The sequence below is a fragment of the Symphalangus syndactylus genome, chromosome 6, assembly GCF_028878055.3.
Source record: "Symphalangus syndactylus isolate Jambi chromosome 6, NHGRI_mSymSyn1-v2.1_pri, whole genome shotgun sequence".
Classification (NCBI taxonomy): Eukaryota; Metazoa; Chordata; class Mammalia; order Primates; family Hylobatidae; genus Symphalangus; species Symphalangus syndactylus.
The window spans coordinates 57,704,220-57,726,103 of NC_072428.2; the positions used below are offsets into that span (position 1 = coordinate 57,704,220).

The 21,884-nt window shown below is 57.6% G+C and overlaps 2 protein-coding genes across 5 annotated transcripts in view; both read left to right on the top strand.

Annotated features, from left to right (window-relative positions):
- CAPN5 (calpain 5) overlaps positions 1-21,884 on the top strand; it is a 56,327-nt gene that overhangs the window by 16,831 nt on the left and 17,612 nt on the right. Inside the window, exons 1-4 of one of the 4 annotated variants that reach the window (XM_063642006.1) lie at positions 864-880; positions 1,004-1,203; positions 4,092-4,211; positions 9,826-9,957. In XM_063642006.1, the coding sequence (XP_063498076.1) occupies positions 1,039-1,203; positions 4,092-4,211; positions 9,826-9,957 (417 nt within the window). In that variant the 5' untranslated portion in view covers positions 864-880; positions 1,004-1,038. Of the gene's footprint in view, positions 1-863; positions 881-1,003; positions 1,204-4,091; positions 4,212-9,825; positions 9,958-21,884 lie in introns of those variants that run through there. The other 3 variants (XM_063642005.1, XM_055283023.2, XM_063642007.1) reach the window with 3 other exon arrangements.
- OMP (olfactory marker protein) lies at positions 16,357-17,551 on the top strand. Its single transcript, XM_055283024.2, has one exon. It carries the CDS (start codon positions 16,412-16,414, stop codon positions 16,901-16,903), a length of 492 nt encoding a protein of 163 aa, XP_055138999.1. The 5' UTR covers positions 16,357-16,411; the 3' UTR covers positions 16,904-17,551.

Here is a 21,884-nt window from a genome sequence, read left to right on the forward strand (position 1 = left end):
ACCAGTCTTGCTCTCAGATATCACTCCCACAGCCAACCTGCCTTGCCTTGGTTTCCCTCAGGGCTGGGCTGGAAATTGTGGCCTTTACCCCAAAAGGATTGCACTGTTACCCTGGGCAGGCCCCAGGAAGAGTAGATCGGGGGCTGTGGAGCTGCACCACAGCCCAGATGGAGTTTGAGGGATGGGGGATGGATCATAAATGGGGTGGTCACTCGGGTGCTTGGCCGTCCGAGCATCTCTCGGCGCACCTGATATGCAGGCCCTGCCAGCTGCTGTTCCTTGCCCTGCCCTGCCCTCTACTCCCAGAGGCCTTCCCTGACCATGTTGGTCCAGTCTGTGTCCCTTGCACTTGGTCAGCACATTGGTGCAAAGTTCAGGGCGCTTGGCTGGGCCCACCTGAGCCCCTGGGGAATGGAGGGAGGGTTAAGGAGCCATGGGCCTTCTCTCTACAGAATCGGAGACATCTATTCCCAAGGTGCTGTGAGGAAGGCAGCATGGTGCGGGGAGGACCGGAGAGAATGAATGAATGATGCCAAGAGGGGTACCTGGGGCAAGGTTTTCCCACACCAGGCAGAAATGTGCCACTCTCTAGAGGTGGGGAGGGAAACCCGGAGGCACACACTGCTTTCCTGTGGGAGGCACACCAGCCAGGGAGCTGCCAGGGCTGGCCACTGGTCTGATTCTGTCTGAGGAGGTGTGGGGAAGGCTGGTCAAACAAAGGAAGGCAGGGAGGGGGGTATGGTGTGGGCCAGGCCTGAGCTCTGTGTGGCCTGTGGGCCTGGTATCGCCTCTGAGCTTCAGAAATGAGAGAATCCAGTCTGTGGAGTCAGGCCGGTCGGTGCCTGTCCCACTCTGCTGTATATCAGCTGTGTGACCTTGGGTAGGCTCCACGCCTCTCTGAGCCTTCCTTGCCTGTGCCATGGGGCTGATGGTGTCTGCTTCACAGGGTGCATCAGGGACCCAGGGAGTCCGTGAGTGATGGTCTTCTTGCCTTCCTGTCCAGGTGTTCCCCCTCCCCACCCTGGGGCAGCAGCCACCATGTTCTCATGCGTGAAGCCCTATGAGGACCAGAACTATTCGGCCCTGAGGCGGGACTGCCTGCGCAGGAAGGTGCTCTTCGAGGACCCCCTCTTCCCCGCCACTGATGACTCGCTCTACTATAAGGGCACGCCGGGGCCTGCCGTCAGGTGGAAGCGACCCAAGGTCAGTGTCTGGTCCCAGCTGGAGCTGGGTGAGCGGGCCCAGGCCCACCCACAAGGCTGGGTCTGCGGGGACATTGGGGTGGTGGGAGGAGGCATCCCTAGCCCCAGGCTGCTGAGAAAGTGGGGGTGCTGAAACGGTGGGATTTTATCTGGATGGGGAGCTCGGAGAATGGGCTGTAATCCTGTGGCCACCACTGGATTGGTTGAGGTCCAGCCAGGCCTGCACCCCTCACAGGGCCTCCACTTCCTCACAGGAAAAACGGGGCAGTAACCTCAGCCCCACTGAAGGTCATTTTTGGAATAAAAATGGGCTGATGTGGATATGACCATTTTTAATAAAATGTAGATTGACATCCAAATGTAAGGAATTTACTTTCCTGATTGTTATCCTCATGATTTTGAAATAGTCATTTGTGGTAGAAATGAAAAGGATTTATTATGATGATTAATCAATAATAACAATAATCATAAAAAAATAGTAGTACCTACCTCATTGGGTGGTTGTGAGAATTAGAAGAGGTAATGCGTGCAAAATTCCACACACAGCCTGGCAGCCAGTACAGGACCATGGATATTGATAATGATGAACAGGTGGCATCTCTCCGACCGCTCCTCTTGGTCCCTGAGGCTAGAGTGTGTTACATGGAAATGTCTGGCCTCCTGGTGTGATTTCATCCCCTTGAACCCCGATTCCTGGGTGTGAGGGTGGGCTGGGGAGGGGTTCGCTGCTTGTCTGTGGGTCCTGCAGAATGGGGTCCCTGGTGGCCTGGGTGGAGGGGAGGCTGCTGGAGGTTACTCTCCCTGGCCTCCAGGGCTGTGCTAATGGCACTGAGGGTGGTCCCCTCACAATGCGGGAGACCATGCTGTCTCAAGGATGCTCCAGGCCGGGAGAAGACTGTGACTCCCACAGCCCAGTGATCAGAGGAGGTGTCTTGGAGGTGAAGGGTGATGAGGTTTTTGCCCAAAGGGCCAGGTGGGAAAAGGCAGAGGGAATAGAAACTCACAGGTTGGAACCCCTCAGGCTCATGTGGGCCTGTGGAGGGCCGTGCCCGGGATGGCAGACCTGGGGCCAAGATGCTCGACCTTGCTCTGTGGGTAGTGAGGTCCCGCGAAGGCAAAGGCTTTCAGCAGCCTGTGACAGGGTCAGATTTGCATTTTCCAAAGTTCCCCCGATCCCCCGGGCTTTTTGGGAAAATGAAATGTAGTTTTCTAGTTTCCCTCCCAGGCTATGATCTCGAGTCCCTTCTGACTGAAAATACCCTGTAGATGTCCTTGGACTGGGACTCTTGAGAGGCAGAGAAACTGAGGCCAAGAGAGGAAGGTGCGTGTCCTAGATCACCCATGAGCTGCTAGCAGGGGTAGTTGAAGAGTCCTGCCTCCCTGCACCCCACCTTCCCAGCACCAGACAAAGGGCCCCTGCTGCCCTTGACCTCAGTCCCAAGAGCTGTAACAAAATCTCTGGCCCTGTACTGACTCTCTGGAAGGCCCAGGAGCCTCCCGGCCTGGCCACAAGAGTTCTGCCTCTCAGGCCCCCTCTCCCACGCCTTCCTCCCTTCCTTTGTCAAGTAGGTGGGGAGAGAGGCCTTGGCCTCAAAGGGCCTTTGTGAGGCCTTGGCTGCGGGGAGGAGGGCTGGGCACTCGAGCTCTTAGTCCTCTTCCCACTCCATCCCCTGGCTGCCCGCGTCCTGACTCCCTCCTGCCCTCTGGCCGTTGCCCAGACGTTTTAGGTTCGTGGCTCCGAAAAGAGGCTGGTGAGGCCTGGCGAGAGCAGGCTGGGCTTGCTGCGGTGAGAGGAGGAGAAGCCAGGTTGGCCCGCTTGGTACTCTTCCTGCTGTGTGACCCAGGGGAGTCAGCTGCCCTTTCTGAGCCCCTTTCCTTGCTGGTTCAGGAGCCATGCCACACCTCCTCCTCTCGTTGCCTTCCTCGCTGGCTCACTTGGTGCCCTGCCCTTTCTAGACACGCAGAGCTGCCCTGCCCTGGATGTGGGGGCAGGTGACAGAGAGCGTATGGTGGCTGGTGTTCAGAGAGCTGTGTGAGTGGGGCCCAAGGGGCAGCAGCGACGGGGACTCAGACCAGGCTGGGGTGGATGGTCCACGGCACTGCCTGGATTTCCTACACCATGTGTGTAGGCACTGCCTACTGGCTAGCAACAGGCCTGCAGAACAGGCAGCCCCTGCCCCACTAACGGGATGGGAGGTTTGTGGAGCAGGAAGTCAGCCAGGCTTGGCTCAGCTTGCTTGGCGGGCCCAGCCCAGTGGGTTATCATTAACGCCCAGCTGCTTGCCAGTGAGAGGGAACTCTGGCCTCAGGCAGCCTTCTTTCTATGGAGTCTTACCTGTGACCGCCTGTTTACAAATGGGAAGTCGTGCTGCATGCCCGTCCATCCCCTCCAGCTGCTTCTCTGTGTTGGTCCTTATAGTGGCTGCTCTGTTCTTGGAGGGTCTCCTCAGCCAGACTCCCAGCCTCGCTGCCTCTCAGATGGAATGCAGAGGCTAGTTTTTGAGCCACAATGAACTTGGCTCCAGCCTTGGCCCTACCTTACTAGAAGTGTGACCTTGAACAAGTCACTCCTGCTTGGGCCTCAGTTTCCTCATCTGTAATTGGGGAAGGATAATTCTTGCTGGTCACAGTTTCTGGAAACTGAAATGACTTGAGGTATCTGTGGTGTCATACACATGGGAGGCAGGTGACAAACTGGTTCCCCTCTCTTGCTCGTCTTCTCCTTGGCAACTTTGTGTTGGAGACCTAGAGCGACCTTGCCTGGGACATCCCATCTCCTATTGACTCTGCAGGTGGGACCAGGCCTTGTCTTCTTGGGTGCTGACCTGGGCACCTGCCTTCAGCCCACACCCTTCACCCACAGGCTCGCTATGTTTTTGTTCTTTCCAGTACAGTGGCCATTCGCCGGCCCCTCACAGGCCTGGCTGGGGAGATGCACGGAGAATGGGGAATGTCCCCAGGCCTGGGAGCTCAGGGTGTCCTTCCTCCTCGCTCAGGGCCTGGGCCCTGGTAGGCGGCCTCGTCACCCTGTGGGGGCAGCATCCCCTCATCCAGCATGCTGTCTCTCCCACATCTGGGTATGAGCCTGGAGGTCCTTTGGTGGAATGCAGAGGGGACAAGGCAGGGTGGGGAAGGGGGACTAATGAACAGACACCGGTTTTGGAACCTCCAGAATTCCCCTAGGGCAGTCTTGGGGGCCCCAGCCCCAGCCCAGTCCCAGGGACTCTTGCCCATCAAGCCATTTCCTGGAGATGACCCTACTCCTCGGCTCCCTGAACATAAGGCCTTTTCATGCCACAGAACAGTCAGTTTGCAGTAAGGCCTGGCAGCGGGGGCACACCCAGCCAAACTGCCCAGGAATGACCCCCTTCTGGGCATGTGCTCAGAGATGGGGTTCAGTGGGGTCAGGGAGAGCTTTCAGAGGCCTTGAAGGGTGGGGACTGCCATGGAGGAGAAGGAGGTAGGGCTGGGGGAGGGCAAGTCTTCTGCAGAGGGGATGGGCTGTAGGCTACAACTCCCTTTCCAGTCCCAGATGGAAGTCCCGCGTCCTTCCCGGACCTGTTTCCCACTGTCTAGTTCATTCCTTCTGTGATCCTAGATTCCAGGAGAGTGGTGACCAGGGTGAAGCTGGATGGACAAAGAGTGGGGGAGGAGGACGGACGTGGAGGGAGCCTCTGCAGGTATAGCCCAGGTGCCATGGATCCAGTCTGCTGCCTTGCCTTGCCTTGTACACCAGGACTAGAAACCTGAATTTCTTGTTGTGCCATGAAGGGAGAAGGGAGGTGGGCTGGGCTGTGGGCTGTCAGGTGGAGCTGGTATAACAGGCTGGGAGGGGCTGAGCAGGGGAGCGGTGACTACAGGTGCAGAAGGCTGTCCTAGAGCTGTGTTGCCTGGAGAAATGGTCAACCCCCAGCCCTCAGGGGCAGCCCCTGTACAGCCCAATCCTGTGTGCCGCTTTGTCCCCCCCTCCCTCCCAGGGACCTGTCAGTAGCCCCAGTGGAACCTGCCAAGCTTTACTAAGCCTAGAAGTGGGCAAAGTCAGGCCTGGGCCCTGCTTAGGAGCTCACAGGCTGGTGGTGGGGACCCTAAGGAAACCCAGCGAGTGTGGACAGGGATGGAAGGGAGCACAGGTGGCTGGCACCAGGTAAAGGGCCCCTGGCACCTGAAGACCGTTTCGGAGGCAGCGTCTGCCTCAGGACACTTCGGGCCCCCATTTCCCTCCTGAACCTCCCTGCTTACCAGCACTCTCCATGCCTGTTCTGCCAGCATCACTGCGCTCTGTTTTCTCTCTGGCTCCTGCTGTCACAGCTCTGCTCACATGGGGGGTCAGGGCCTGGCTCCTTCTCAAGGTCCCTGCCTGTGGGCAGAGACCTTCCCTGACTCACTCTATGACCTATGTCCAGCCAGTGGCCCAGGAAAAGTGGAAGGACAAACACTAGGCTTAAGAAGCCTGGCCCCATGGTGGCAGAGGTGAGGGCCTGGGCTTCCCCAACCCCTTGGTCTCATTGCTATCTAGTGAGACACCCCCTAAGCTGGGTTAGGACAGGTGCAGGGAGACAGGTGAAGGAAGGCTGGCTTTGTCACCCATAAAACCTAGCCCACCTGAGACCAGCCTGGCCAACATAGTGAAATCCTGTCTCTACTAAAAATAGAAAAATTAACTGGGTGTTGGTGGCAGGCGCCTGTAGTCCCAGCTACTCCAGAGGCTGAGGCAGGAGAATCGTTTGAACCCAGGAGGCAAAGGTTGCAGTGAGCCAAGATCACACCATTGCATTCCAGCCTGGGCGACAGAGCAAGACTCCATCTAAAAAAAAAAAAACAAACAAAAAAACCCAAACAAAAACAAAACCTAGTCTACCTGGAGACTGCAGCCAGACTGCCTGAATTTGAATCTCAGTTCACCTCTTCTTGTGTGGCCCTGGGCAAGTGACTTAACCTTTCTGTGCCTTGGTTTCCTCATCCGTAAAAAGGGAATGCCAACAGTGCCCATCTCATAGGGTTGTTTTGCACCGTGCCTGCCACATAGCAGGTGCCCAGTCATTGTGAGATATTTCTATTATTGTTCCTTTACAGGTGCCCCAAGGTGGCCCCTGGATTCCAGAGCAGACTCCAGGTGCCACCAACCTCAGGTGGTTTCTGTTGGTTAGAGCTGGTGACTCTGAGCCTCTCCTGGCAGTGGGAACATGCCCGGCTGTCTTCTGCTCTATCTGCTCCTTCCCAGGCTGCACGATTGCCCCCAGATTCCTGCTCTGCCACAGCAAGTCAGGGTGATGGAATCTGGGAATCGTGACTCCCGAGCTCGGTCTGTCTCTCAAGGACTGGAGAAGTGTCTGGGGCCAGAGCCCTGATCTGGAGCCCAGACCTGGTTGGATCTGCACCTCGGTTCTGCCCCAGCTGTGGTGCTTAGTGTGGGGAGACCCTGGTTGGGAGCCCAGCAGACCTAGGGCGTCCCATCGGATCCGTCCACTTACTTGCCTTGTCACCTTGGACATCACTGTGCTGTCCTGGGCTCAGCCTCCTCCTCTGTGGGATGGGGCAGTCGTGTGTCTATCTTAGGACACTGGCTGGGAGGATCTGAAGTGGAGGGACACCTGAGTCACTTCCTGCTGTAGACCCTGGTGATGCCAGGTGGTAGCTGTTTCTCTTTCCGTGGCATGATGTGGTTGGGGTCCTCCGTATATGGAAGCCCCTCTCCCTTCCCCGTCTTGCCTGCCCTCCTGGCCTCAGGGAACAGATGCTAAGTCATAGCTCCCTCTGGCTCAGAGGATGGGCTGGCTGTGGGAGGGAAGATAGGAGGGCAGCGGGGAGGAAAGGGAATGTCCCTCCTTCCTGCCTGTGCTTCCTGATGGGGTGCCGTTGGGGATGGATGAGACCAGGCGGCCTCACTGGGTTTCCGAGACCTGTGCTCTGCAGAAGCCGCTGTGCAGGTTGGCCGTGGTGCACCCTGTAGTGCCAACTGGAAGGAGGGGCCAGGTCTCAGGAGCTGCTCATGCCCTTGGGGGAATTCTAGCCCTTTCTCTGACCCTCTAAAACCCTGGTTCTTCCAGGCAAAGGGGACAGCAGGGTCCCCATCTTGGTGGGAACTAGGGGCCCTCTTCCCCATTCTCCCTTGCCACTGCTCTGCTCCACGATCTGTAGAGTCCCTACACAGCCCTGCAGGGATGACCATTTATCTCCTCTGCACAGGTGAGGCCCAAAGTTGCACAGCAGGGAGCAGACATTCAAATTCTGTCTTCCTGCCTCTGCCACCCTCTGCTGGCCGCCTGTGGTAGGACCGCAGAAGCTCTTGGGATGGAACTAGCTCAGGAGCGCCTGCCAGAGTGGAGGCAGGCAGAGGGCTGCTGCCATCTGCCCATGCTGTGTGGCGGGGGCATGGTATTCCACCTCCCTGGGCCTCAGTTTCCTTATCTGTAAAAGGGGATATTGCCCACCTCTCAGTGCCTTGGTGAGGATAGATTGTGGTGTTAGCAGGATACCTGGTACATGAAAGGCATGTCTCAGTGTTTGCCTGTCCCCACCCTCCACATACCCACAACCCCTGGGGAGCAGTGGCTCAGTGAGGCGATGGGAGAGGAAGAGGAGCCTGCTCTGTTCCCTGGGCCAGGGCTAGGTATCAGGCCAGGCCCCACCCCCGGCTCAGGCCTTGGGGAGGGGTGATTACAGCTGAGGGAACACAGGGTGAGCCGACCCTTCCTGGTTGCATCTCGGTCCTGGAGCCACCCATAGAGGTCTGGGCATAGCTTCCTAGCACCTGAAAATTGAAGGAGACTTTCATTCGCTTTGGGTCAGGCCCTGGGCTTGGTACTTTACATACACTGATTCCTCCTCGCAAAGTAGAAATTATTGGCCATGCACATTGAATGCTCAAGCCTGTCATCCCAGCACTTTGGGAGGCTGAGGCGGGAAGATTGCTTGAGCTCAGGAGTTTGAGACCAGCCTGGGCAACATAGTGAGACCTCATCTCTACAAAAAATGTAAGAGTTAGCTGAGTGTGGTGGTGTGGGCCTACGGTCCCAGTTTTCGTGAGGCTTAGGCCAGAGGATCGCTTGAGCCTAGGAGGTTGAGGCTGCGGTGAGCTGTGATTGTGACTGCACTCCAGTTTGGGTGACAGACGAGACCATGTCTCAAAAAAACAAAAACAAAAACAAAAAAACCCTAAAATCCAACAACATAAAGAAACTGTTGTTTCTACTTTATGAATCAGAAAGCCGAGGCTCAGAGAGCTCGCCAGATTGCCGATTGAGGAGCTGGAATTCAGTCTCCAGTCAGAAGCCAAAGCCCATGCTTTTCCCTTTCACAGCACTGCCTCAGGGGGCTTTTAAGGAAAATACCCCCACAGCAGGAAGAGGTGGAAAGCCCAGGCCCAGAGCTCCTTGGGCAGGGTCAGGTGCAGAGGGCACCTGGTACTGGAGCCCCCCTGAGCTGCTCTCTCTTGGCAGGCAGAGCAAGGGGCTTCCAGAAATTAGGAAGGGCTGGGCCTGAGAGCAGCCAGTTGCTCATGGATCATTCCCGGGTCAGCGGCTGCCCTGGCTGGATTCCCTGGCTGCGTCTCATGGAGCAGCCTCTTGGGCCGTGCCCACCAGTCTCCGTAGAAAATAAAAATGGAGGCTGGGTGCAGTGGCTTATGCCTGTAATTCCAGCACTGTGGGAGGCCGAGGCCGGCAGATCAGGAGTTTGAGACCAGCCTGGCCAACATGGAGAAACCCTGTCTCTACTAAAAATATAAAAATTAGCTGGGCGTGGCAGTGGGTGCCTGTAATCCCAGCTACTCAGGAGGGTGAGGCAGGAGAATTGCTTGAACCCAGGAGGTGGAGGTTGCAGTGAGCTGAGATTGCGCCACTGCACTCCATGCACTCCAGCCTGGGCAAAAGAGTAAGACTATGTCTCAAAAAAAAAAAAAAAAAAAAAAAAAAAAAAAAAAAAAAAAGAAAAGAAAAAAAGAAAGAAAGAAAAGGAAAAAAAGGAGTTTTTGCCCCACTTGAGCATTTGCTTGCTGTGTGCCCCTCTCTGAACCTCCATTCCTCACCCATACAATGGAATGACAACTCCTTGCTCCTTGGGTGGCGTGAGGAACTGATGAGACTATGCGAGGCAAGTGCCATGCGGGGCCTGGCCCACCGTTCCCCACTGGCCTTCGCTTTGTGCTCCCCACCTGGGATTTGGGTGTTTGTCCCATGCCCGCACCCCCACCCCACTTGAACCTTCTGGGTCCCTGTGGGCGGCTGGCGGGGCTGGGCACTCAGGCTGCTGGTGCTAAAGAAGGAAGGGAGGGGAGCTCCTGCTGGTTAGGGAGGAGCGCAGCGGGCAGGAGGAAGGCAGTGCCCGGGGTCCAGCGCTCTGACATCTTCCCACAGGTTCTTCATCAGCAAACCTTTAGCGGAAGAGCACTCGCCGGCCAGGAAGGGGAGAGGGCATCCCAGGCAGGACCACGGGGTCGGGGGCAAGCGGGGAGCAGATGGGCCGTATGGGGCCTCAAGTCTGTGGTGGGAGGCAGGTGAATCACCACGCTGATGGTCACACAGCAAGTCTGTGTCTGTCATGTCTGTGTCTGTCATGTGTCCTGCCATGGGGGGCATCCGCATGCTCCTCAGCCCCCCACACTCTCTCCTCGCCTTCTCTGCAGGACATCTGCGAGGACCCCCGCCTCTTTGTGGATGGCATCAGCTCCCACGACCTGCACCAGGGCCAGGTGGGCAACTGCTGGTTTGTGGCAGCCTGCTCATCACTTGCCTCCCGGGAGTCGCTGTGGCAAAAGGTGAGGCCTGGGGTAGGGTGAGCAGGGTGCTGGGGAATGTGAAAGCAGCCTGTGGCCCTCACTGCCAGACAGGCGGAACCTGAATGTGGCAGATGAGACTTTCAAAAGCCTGTGCCAGGGATGGGGTGGGGGCCCCCAGTACTGGCCAAGCGTCAGAATTGCCATCCCTCACCCTTCAGCTGGACACCCCCAGGGGCAGGCGCTGGGAATCTGTCGGGCTCCCAAGGTCATTCTGATGTGTCCCCCCCAACACTGTTGGGGACACTTGGCAGATTAATACACACCTGTGAAATGTGGAAGCTGTGTGCATCACATTTAGTGTGCAGATACCACTGATGGGGCTCAGGAGACCCCTGACAGACAGAGACCTGCTGTGTGACTCAGCTGGTTGCTGTCCTCCTCTGGGCCTGACTTTTCCCAGTTGTTCAGCAAGGGTGGTTTGGTGATCCCCAGCTTCATGACTCCCAGTTCCAAGCTGCTGTTGTTCTGGACCAGGGCCAAAGGGTTTGGGTTGGAAAGAATGGGTTCTGGTCCTGCAACCCAACCTCCTATCCCAGCACTTGGCAGCAGGGCCTTAGATTCAGTGCACAGGAGGCAGGGAGGCTGGAGTGGAGGCAGAACCTGGCTCCCTGAAGAATTATTGGCAGGGACTGCAGGGGGACTCTGGTCATTGCCCCTTGCTTATCCCTGCCCTTCTGCCATCCCTTGGGAGGGGCTGGCAGTGGGGCTGAGGAGCACTGGACATCTGCATCTCCCAGGCTTGGCAGTGATTCTCAGCACTTGGTAGCTTTGGAGCTGGCCTCAGGTTACTCATCAGCAAAATCAGGACAATCGGAGTAGCTGTCTCTTGGGGAGTGGTGAGGGTAGGACCAAATGCTGCACTCAAAGTGCCTTGTGCGGCATGATGCTTGGCCAAAGGTGGCTGTGCCTACCAGCATTATGATAATTAATATCATAGAACATACAGGTACTCCTGTGCAAGACTGAGTTTTTCCTCATCCTCTGAGGTAGCCCTTGGCCGTCAGAGGGAGCAGTGCCCTTGGGCAAGGCTGAGACTCTGGTAGGTGTCTTGCTCTTGAGTCTGCAGAACAGGGGTGTGACCTCTCAAAGCCACTCCAGGATGGGCATCCCTGGGGCCTAGCCCCAGTGGTCCTGCAGGGTAGCAGCAGCTGCCTGCTGTAGGGCCCCTGGGGCCTTGGCAGAGGCCACAGTTGCGGCGTGTGGATGTGGGTATTCGAGGGGCACCTGAGCCAGGAGGGCTTCCGAGAGCCACCCGTTGGCTCATTTCAATTCTACACCTCAAGGCCCAGAGAGGGCTGGGGCCTGGTTCTGTGCTCTGGATGTAGGGCTGGTCCTCACTCTCCAGCTTCCAGGCTCCCACCCCCTTCTCTGAGCCCAGAACAAGGTCCCCCTGCCTTAGAGCCAACCCGCCTGCTAGATGAGGGCTCAGTCAGGGGCTGAAAGGGCACATGGGCATTCTGTAGGGCTGCCCCCCACCTCCCACCTTGCCCTGTAATTGCCTGTTTATCTTTCACCTCCCCCGTGAGGTGCGCTCCCCACGGGCAGAATTGGCCCAACGTATATGTCCCTGCTGAGCCCACTAGAGACCTGGAGTGGAGAAGGCTCAGGAGAGTTTTGGGAACAGAGCTCCTTTCCAAATTGTTGGACTCAGCTACCACCCAGCAGCCCTGTGGTTGGCCTTGCTGCCCCAGACCTCCCAGGGCCTTGTGGCGCCGGGCCTGACTCCAATCTCCCCAGGAGAGGCCATCTGTCTGGCCATTTGTAGGTGGAAGCCTATGTGTCCTGCCCTGGGCTTGACCTCAAGTGGTTCCTGGTGCAGCTCCACCTCTCACCAGTGAAGAACAGGCCCAGGGCGGCCAGGGCGGGTCTGGGCACTCCTGGCTAATTGCACTTTGCCTCCTGTGCTGCTGTGGTGCCGTGGGTCCCCCTGCGGAGCTCATTACTGCGCCTTCCGTCCCTCATCCCTGTTGACTGGGCTGTTTGTTGTCACCCCTCATTTTCTGGGCCTGTTGCCCTGCAGGGCCTCCTTGTTTTCTCCATGGAAGGGCAGTGGGGGCGGGGGCTGCCGAGCCTGAGCTGCACCCCTGCCCTCCCCACCTCACACTTGGGGATTCTGAGCCTCAGACACACTGAGTATCACATCCTCGACACATACGCCCCCACCACACACGCCCCCACAGGAAGCCACCCTTACCCCTCACAGGATTCGAAGCCAGCCTGACCTGGATTTGGTTCTGGCTGGGTCCCCTGCTAGCTGTTTTTGTCCTCAGTATAAATTGACCTTTCCAGTGCCCAGGGTCGTGGGGGATTAAAGGGGCCGGAGGAAGGCAAACCCTTGCCTTTCGCGTTCTCTGCACTTGTTAAATTCCCTCCCCAGCCCTCTCTTAGATGCCCCACCTGTTTCTCTGTTCTGCCAGACATCTCTTGGCCTCCTGCCCTGCTCCTACGGGACCCCTGATGGGGGCATTTTAGCTTCCCCAACTTGATGGTATGTTCCTTGAGGGCAGGGCAGTGGACTTCAGCTGACCAGGTTTTAGGAACTTGAAATCAGGTTGCAACAGTTTGGCTGAACATCTGCCATTGGTCCTGGCCTGGCCTAATCCAAGGTCTGCTGTGAGCTCACCTCTCTGGAGTCTGGGGCAGCCCCGGGCACAGGGGCAGACCTGATGCCTGCTCTGGGCCACGGGGCCGGGCCTGGGCCCAGGAGGAGTCAAGCAGCTCCTGGCCAAAAAAAAAGCATGGAAGTGACCAGAGTCCCAGTCGAATGTCTGGGTGTCTCTAGGAGGGAGTGCTGGGGTGAGCAGCCCTGGGTGGGGCCTGGGAGGGGCCAGTGGGGGCATTTAAAAATGCCTCCCACGGCCAGGCGCGGTGGCTCATGCCTGTAATCCAAGCACTTTGGGAGGCTGAGGCAGGCGGATCACGAGGTCAGGAGATTGAGACCACCCTGGCTAACATGGTGAAACCCCATCTCTACTAAAAATGCAAAAAATTAGCCGGGCATGGTGGCGGACGCCTGTAGTCCCAGCTACTCGAGAGGCTGAGGCAGGAGAATGGCATGAACCTGGGAGGTGGAGCTTGCAGTGAGCCACGATCGTGCCACTGCTCTCCAGCCTGGGCTACAGAGCGAGACTCCATCTCAAAAAAAAAAAAAAAAAAAAGTGCCTCCCACTCTGTCCCTGACCCGGTTATATTAGCAGTTCCTGCTCTTTAGTTATCAAGCAGTTCCCTTAGCACACATGGATAGAGCACCAGCTATGCCCTGAGAACCATAGTAGGTACTGGGGACGAAAGGCTTGAAAAAGTACAAGGATGTACAAAGTCACTTAAGGTTCTCATTTGTCAGACACAATCAGTGTTAAGGGTTTCCTGTGTTTCCTTCTAGTTTTTTTTCCACTTGGTGTTAAAGAGGATTTTGCTTGTTTTGGTTTTTTTTTTTTTTTTTGAGTTGGAGTTTCACTCTTGTCACCCAGGCTGGAGTGCAATGGTGTGATCACGGCTCACCGTAACCTCCACCTCCCGGGTTCAAGTGATTCTCCTGCCTCAGCCTCCTGAGTAGCTGGGATTACAGGCGCCCGCCACCATACCCGGCTAATTTTTGTATTTTTAGTAGAGATGGGGTTTCACCACGTGGGCCAGGCTGGTCTCAAACTCTTGACCTCAGGTGATCCACCCGCCTCGGTCTCCCAAAGTGCTGGGATTACAGGCGTGAGCCACTGTGTGCAGCCTTGTTTTGTTTTTTTATATGCATTTTTGCAATTACATCTGCAAGTTTAGAGCTTGCTTTTCTCCTCTGTATTTATCCAGGCTTGGGTGGGTCCTCCCAAGGTGTCTGATGGCTGAGCAGAGTCCTGTGGACATCAGTGGGCCCAGTCCCCAGCTGCAGCCTCCTGCATCCTGTCTGCTCCCTTGCCCACAAGCCTCAGTCCACCCCCTCTGCCTCTTCCCCTCCCTCTTCCATTCCTTTCCCCCCAGGCCTTCCCTTCACTCCCACCGCTCGTCCCTCCTGCCCAGTCTGTGAGACTCAAGCTCCCGTCAAAGCTGCCCCCCACCTTCGGCCTCCTGAAGGTCAGTGCCCCTCTGCTCAGGCCCTCCCCAGGGGTTTTGTGCCCCTGAATCCTCATCAGTAGAAGCTGATCACACGCCCCTCACCCCATCCCTCAGGATCCAGAAATAGGGGATCCTTCTTCCCCAGTGCTGCTTCCGGACCACAGCGTCCCCATACAAGCACTTGGCTCCTTCGCTGGACTCCCACCCTCAGCCCACTGTGTTGCTGTCTCCACCAGCCAGCTGCCCTGGCCAGTCACCTGGGCACAAAGGGCTTGGTTCCTCCCATTTCCCAGCCCATTCTACCCCAAGAACTGCTGTGTCCCAGGCTTTACTGTGTCCATGTGGCTAGCGTCCTGCCCTCTCACTTTGCCCTTTTACCCTTGTCTTAGTTCTCCATCTCCTCTCCATCAGCCTTCACCTTCAGCCGCCTGGGTCACCTGCTGCCACACCACAGCCTGGGCCCGGAACTGCTCTCCCTGGAGGTCTTCAGCCAAAGGCCCAGTCTCTCTGACCTCACCTTCCAGCCATCTTGCTCACTTCCTTTTGGCCCTGGCCAGTACCTGTGTACTGTCTCCCCACCTTCCCACCTCCCTCTTGGCCTTGGGCTGTGTTCCGTGGTCCATCACATCACCTGTCCCTTGTCAGTGTCATCCACTCGTTCATCCGTTCATTCATTCATTCATTTGATCATTTGTTCATTCATTCAACAAGCATTTCTGAAGCCTCTGTGTGGCAGGCCCCGTTCTGGTTGCTGGCCTAGAGTAATGACAAGACACACTTCCTACCCTCTCAGGACATGTGTGTCACAGGCAAAAATTGAGCAACTCAACAAATAAAAAGCAGAATGTGGTGCTGGGAAGGTTAGAAACAGCTCCCCCATGTGGAGGAAAGGGAAGCCTCCCATGGTAGTTCCTTAGCCAAGTTGTTCCCCTCTCCCCTGCCCCTCCAGCTACAAAGCAAAAGGTTCTGTGAGGATCAGGCAGTTTGACATCTAGCTGTATGGTTCTCTCAAATACCCTTGGGGGAATTTCTACCAGTGACCCCCAGAACTGACCCCAGGGCTTGCAGTGTGGTTTTAACAGGACCGGGTATTCTGTCTCCCTTGGTGCGCCTCTGCTGTTCAGGTAGCCCCGGATCCCACTGATTGATTAGCCACCATCTCACAATTGACCGTGCTTGTGGTCCACTAGACCCTTCAGATTGTTTTCCATTGTGACACCTTGGCCTTGATTCTGTCCTCTTTTCTGTGTGTGGCGTGTTGTGGCGACGGCAGCTCCCCAACTCCCATCCCCACCCTCTCCCCAACTCCAGCTCCACTCACACACTCCAGTTCTTTCATTTCCCCAGTATAAAGGCTGAGCTCCTTGTTCCGCCCTGGGCCCTGGGGATATAAACATTTGCCAGATTCTTCCTGGGCCCCAAGTCTCCTGGGGGAAACTGAGGATTAATTCAGGTGGAGTAAGTGGTGGGATTTGGGTAGAAGTGAAGCCTGGTCCTGTGGTGGCCGTGGTGCAAGGCTGCGGCATGGCCAGCCATCAGTGTTATCCAGGTCAGTAATGCTCAAGGTGCAGTCGGTGGCCCAGCAGCATGTCGTCTGGGAGGTAGTTAGGAATGCAGATTCTCAGGCCCACAGAGCCCTGATAAACCAGGAATTCTGGGAAGGGGGTCCAGCAATCTGTGTGTTAAGTCCTGAGGGTGAGTCTGATGCTCACTCAAGTCTTGACAACCACGGGTCTGGGTGAGAGATATGGTAGCTGGGCTGAGATCCTGGCAGTGAGACTGGAGGGGAAGGGTCCCAGGCTGTTTGGGAAGCAGAATCGACAGGCTTTGGTGTTTGGGTGTGGAGGAGTGAGGGGGAGGTGGGCGTCAGGGGCGGCTCCAAGGTTTGGCTTAGGTGACTTCAGATCTCCAGTCACCAAGCCCTCTCTGGTCCTGGCTTCTCCACCTGCTCCTGCGGGTCTTGCATCTTCTCCTGTGTACCTCCAGTGAGGAGTGGTCCCCACCACCCTCCCCATCACTGCACTTACGAAGTGCTCGCATCTTCACAAACAAGCCAGCGCCCAGCCCGGCCCTGGTAGTCAGGGCGGTTGCCACAGCAATTGACATCAGCGACCTGGTCCCCAAGGAGCCTGCCATCTTCCGCCTGCCTGCAGGGCCTGCATTATCGCTTCTGCGGGGACTGGAGTGGAGGCAGATGGGGACTCCCACCCCTTACACACACCCCATTTTGAGAACTGGGTGGGGCTGGGAAGAGCCAGTGGCAAAGGGAGGGGAAGAGGGAAGGGCAGAAAGTAGGCGGGGCCCCCCTTTGGTGGCCTGGTCTCTCCACGGCCCCAGGCTCCAGCCCACTTGGGTCCTTGGCATTGGTGGCAGGAGCACTTGGGCCATGGTGGAGGACAGGGCGCAGCAGCCGCAGCTGGACATGCCGCTAGTCCTGGACCAGGGCCTGACCAGGCAGATGCGGCTACGCGTGGAGAGCCTGAAGCAGCGCGGGGAGAAGCGCCAGGATGGGGAGAAGCTCCTGCAGCCAGCGGAGTCCGTGTACCGCCTCAACTTCACCCAGCAGCAGCGGCTGCAGTTCGAGCGCTGGAATGTCGTGCTGGACAAGCCGGGCAAGGTCACCATCACAGGCACCTCGCAGAACTGGACGCCTGACCTCACCAACCTCATGACACGCCAGCTGCTGGACCCCACTGCCATCTTCTGGCGCAAGGAGGACTCGGATGCCATGGATTGGAACGAGGCCGACGCCCTGGAGTTTGGGGAGCGCCTGTCAGACCTGGCCAAGATCCGCAAGGTCATGTACTTCCTCATCACCTTTGGCGAGGGTGTGGAGCCCGCCAACCTCAAGGCCTCCGTGGTTTTTAACCAGCTCTGACAGCAGCTGCCAGCTGCTGCTTTCCTCTAGCCCACCTGTGTTCTCCCCTGCCCCTGCCACCTTCCCCCCTGTATTTTTGGGGCCATTATTCTCGCTGCTCAGCCTGTCCTCAGCTTGCCCAGAGGCCCCCTGAGTCCCACACCTTTCCTCCTCTGCTTCTCCCTGGTGCCAGCACTCCAGCTCACAGGAAGAAGATTCCAAGGCTCCATAGCCTAGAAGCTGGACTGGCTACTGCATTGCTATAGACGATAGAGGCCTACTCGGTGCCAGTGTGCATGGACAGAGAAGCCAAGGCCATCTGCCTTCTCTCTGCTTCGTTGTGGGAGAGAGAGACTGAGAAAGACCAAGAGAGACGCAGAGACAGAGATTGAGAAATCCGGCATCCACTTCCTCCAGAGTCAGGGAGACGGAGATGATGGGGGCAGTCTCCACGGGGAGTCCAGCAAGCTGGCATTCACTGCTCCCTGGCCTCGGTGCCCTTTGCCGGAGCCTGTGTCTGGGCTGCTGGTCCCATAACGCGTTGGCAACCCTCAGGATGTGGGGCAGAGTTGCTGCAGGGGTGGATTTGGGCAGTGGAGAGTGGCTGGCACCCTGGAGGCTGTGTAGGCCCAGCTGTGGCTCTTCTGGGCCTGACTTCAGGGTGGAGAAGTGAAGGGGGCGGTTACACAGAGATCTGTCTCTACGCACACATATCCATGAGACAGAGTGTGCTATATTCATATGGATGTATTCTAGAGGTCTATTCCTGCCCTAGGAACAAGTGCAGTTTTAGATTATCTGTTGGTCATTGCTGCTGGTTCAAGGATGGCTCTTAACAGGGGCCTGGTCTTGATGACCTTGGCCTGGGGGCTTCCTGAGCTAGGAGACTGCAGTTCAGACAGTGAAACAGGGAGTGGATTAGTAAAGGGGGTTCCCTTTGCCTTGGGGGAAGTTGGAGCTGGAGAGAGTGGATTCGCCAGGGCCTCAGGTATCCCCTGCTGGGGAGTCAGGCTCTTTTGAGCTTGCAGGTCAGGGAAGGCAAGTGCTTCGTCCTGACGTAGCATCTGTTGGCATTTCTTGGGCTTCTTCAGTGCAGCTGAGGGGGGCAGGGTGAAGATGTGGTGGGCAGTTACGATGGCTGATAGTCCCAAGCGGGCTGCAGGCGGAAGTGGTGTGATGGCAGTAATGCTAACCTCTGAGGTCATTGGGTGCAACTCACTCACCAAACAGATGGGGAAACTGAGGCACAATTTTCATCAGATTCAGTTCTGGCTCCGAGCCTCATTCCCCTTCACATTGCGAAGTCCCAGAGAGCCCCCCCTTTCTGGGGGAGTGCCTGACCTGCACCTAACATCAGCCAAGTACAGCTAAGCCACTGTCCCCAGCACCCTGACTTAAGGCCAGCCCTGTGTTTTGTCCTTGGCCAGTCAGGGATGTGTCCAAGACATTTCCCCTCATGAAGCAGAGCTGTCAAGGAACTTGCGGCTCTGGAACAGATGCACTGAGGGCCAGAGGGTCAGGGCCATCCCCTGTGGCTAGGGCTGCCGGGAGGATGAGCCCCACTTCGGAGGTGTGCAGGCTGGAGCAGCATGCTGGAGCTGAGATTCTGTGGGTGGGAGAGTGGGAGAGTGGCTGTGGGCTGAGCACTGGTCTTTTCTGACTCACAGCTCTGGGGCCCATTCCGGAACAGGCTTGAAGAAGTCCCAGCCATCACCTACCCTGCTGAGCACGAGGGGAGGCCAGACCCGTGCGCAGTGGCCCTGCCCTTCTGCCTCTTTGCTTGAGTTCTCTCTGCAGCTCTGGGGACACTCTTAGTCCCGACTGCCTGTCTCCCCAGCCCATCTGTCCCGGGGCCTGAGTGCCTCTGCTGTGCCCACTGCAGGTCCCCAATAAAGCCTGTGCCCTGGCCTCGGTGATGTGCAGTGTCTCGCCATCAGCCCCCATTCCTTTCACAAGCCCTCATGGCCCCAAGCACTTGCTCCCTGGCCATTTCCCACACTCCCCGAGCCCTTGCCACCTTGCAAGGAGGAGGCCTGGAATAATCGGGCTTCACCGAATCCTGAGGCTGGCCAGGAGCCTCCAGTCCTGACTGTTTATCTGGTAGTCCTAGAGCTGCCTCCGTGTGGGGTGTGCAGAGAGCTGTGCTGAGGGAGGTGCCATCTGGGCACTGCCGAGGGCTTGGGGTAGGAAGGCACCAAACCAGGTGCAATCTCGAGTCTCCCTGCCTTTCATGGCCACTGGGCAGGGGGTGGATGGAAGGGCAGAGTTGTGAGGGGTGGGGTGAGGTCAGGCCTGTGCCCGGGTTTAGTCTGGCCTCTGTCACGGATGTGCTGTGTGTCCTCAGGCAGCTCCCAACCCCCTCCCAGCCTCAGGCCTTCCAGAGTGAACAGCTTGGTTCTGTGAAGGTCCTTCCAGCCCCACCCTCTGGGAATTGTCAAACCTGTGCCGGGCTAGACTGACATGGGCAAGATGTAGCCCCAAGTCCACGTGACTTCAGTGCCTCACTTCATCCTTCCTTACAGCTCTGTTCCCTCATCACCACTCTGAAACTCACTCACTTTTGGACAGGGACAACTGAGGCCCAGAGGAGGTGGCCTCCTGCCCAGGTCACAGAGGGCATGGAGGGGCTAGAAGCAGGTGTGGGCAGGCCAGGCTCTTGGCCTGTGGACCTTTGGCCCCATGACACTGGTCCCTGGGATGGACCGGGGAGATGGGCCCCACCCACCTGAGAACCCAGGCTCGGGCTGGGCTGGCTTCTTTTCTGGAGACCAAGTCAAGCCCTGCCTTGGGTGCCTCACCAGTGGTTTTGTTTTGGAATGAGCCCTGCTTCAGAATCCAACCCCACCACTCTCCTGGGTCACACAGCCCCTTTCATGCCCGCCTCAGAGTAGCTGCTGCCCCCTGGTTTCCCTTTCACTCACCCCTCACAGCATGCACAGAACCCTTCCCCAGCCCCGCACCCAACCCCCGTCCCCGGTCTCTCAGGGGTCTCTGCCTCCCTGACACCTCCTCCCCAAGTTGCCTTCCAGCCACTCCTGGAGTTGCCCGAGACAGAGGAATCCAGCCTCCCACCCTCAGGACAGCAGTAGAGGCCTGGCTGTATCCCCAGAGTGCAGGAATGGCAAATGGCCCATTTTCCCTGAAAACCACAAGAAACCACAGGGAAAGAAACCTGCCTTTCCCTGAGCTCTGTGCCCAGAGAGGCAGTGAGTGTGGTGAGCGACGTAGCCTGCCCCGCCCCGTCAGTTGGGTGGCCCTGGGCAACCTCTGAGCTTGTTCCTCACCTGTAAGTTGGGGCCAGCAATGGCACCTCTCTCGAGGCTGTTGTGAGGGTGAAATGGGCGAGTGTCCACCAAGTGCTCGAGCTTCCCGGAGCCCGCACATGGTCACCCTCCCTCCCTGAGTTTGCCCATGGTTACTGCCCCATCACCATAGACACACGGTCTCCCCTCTCAGTTATCCCGGGGGTGGGGGTACAGGAGAACCTGTGGAGAGCTGAAGTGAGTCGCCTGAGGCATCCCAGGCCAGTGCCGATGGCAGCAGGCGCAGGGCGGAGAGGTGGGCAGGAGCCCGGCCTGGCTCTGTGGTCCGAGAGAGCGGCCATGGGGGAGTGTGTCCTCCTCCATCACCATCGCCACCTCAGAGCGGCCCAGCAGAGACCATTAGCCTTCACATGATTGCTGGGGAGCCAGGGTCCCGGGGGAAGGGGGGCTGCCCCAAGGCTGGGGGTCCCTTCCCGGTCTCAGCCGCCCCATGAACAGGACTTGCTGTGGCCACTCTGTGGTGCGTCGACACCCTGGTCTCCGGTGGAAAGCAGCAGGGCTCTGCTCTCCCAAGAAGGGAGGGAGTGCCCGCCACTTTCCTGGCCTCCTGCAGTCATGGCATCTGAAACGGGGAGTTTGAGAGTCTTGGAATCAGAAGCTGAGAGTTGAGGAATCTCAGATACTCAGGACCAGGGACCCACTAGTTTTGAGGACTCACAAAGGCCCGTGGCTCACCTTACCCAGCTTGGGTTATACAGGAAACCTCCCTGTAGCCCCCATTCCACAGCCCTGGTGGCGTGGCTCAGAAACGCTCCGCACTGGCCCTCTGGGGTCCCAGGCAGACATGTGAAAAGCTCCCTGCCTGTGCCCCGCATCTGCACATACCTTCACACACACACACACCTCCACACACGCATGCACCTCCACACGCACACACCTCCACACACGCATGCACCTCCACACGCACGCACCTCCACACACACACACACTTGCAGGCTGGTCCTGAGCAGCCTCCCTCCCTGGGCTGCCTACCCCCGCCTTCTCCACCCTGTTGCACAGCTGGGCAGAGAGTCCCGTCTGCCACTACCTGGCGAAGATTTAAGAGCAGCCACTTGGATCGAGGTGGGAGTCTCCAGGGACAATCCAGGAGCCAGAGATGCTGTGGTGCACCCATGGGTGGGACCCTGAAGTTTCTGGGCCCATTCTGCCATGGGTGGCCATTGGTGGATCACATCCCAGGGGATTATGAGGGAGGCAGCAGATCCCGCCAGTCCTTGCCTTGCTGCCCGGTCAGCCCAAGTCAGTAAAGCCTCGTAAGCACGCAGTAGGTGGTGGGGAGCTTCTCCTTTCTCCTCTTGGGAAGGAGGTTAACCAGGTCATCTCAGTTCCCTCAGGGCAGACTTGGCCCCTGTCCCCAAGGAGCTCCTCCCAGTGGGCAGGGAAAAGAGAGCCATGCTGGGGTGCCAGGAGAAGGGGCTGCCAGATGGTTGAGGGGGGGGCTCGGCAGGAGGTCCCTCAAAGCTGCTGCTCAGCTGGCCCCTAAGAGACAAGGGAAGGAGGCAGAGGGAGCCACCTGTGCATGGGTGAAGTGGCTTGAAGTGGCACGGGTGTTTGGTGGTTGTGGTAGATGGGACCCGAAGGAGGGAGTGTTTGAGGGATGAGGCTGAGAGTGTGGACTGCCGGGCCAGGTGGCTGGTGTCCGTGGTGATGGGGAATTTCTACTGTAGAGAGTGGGAGGG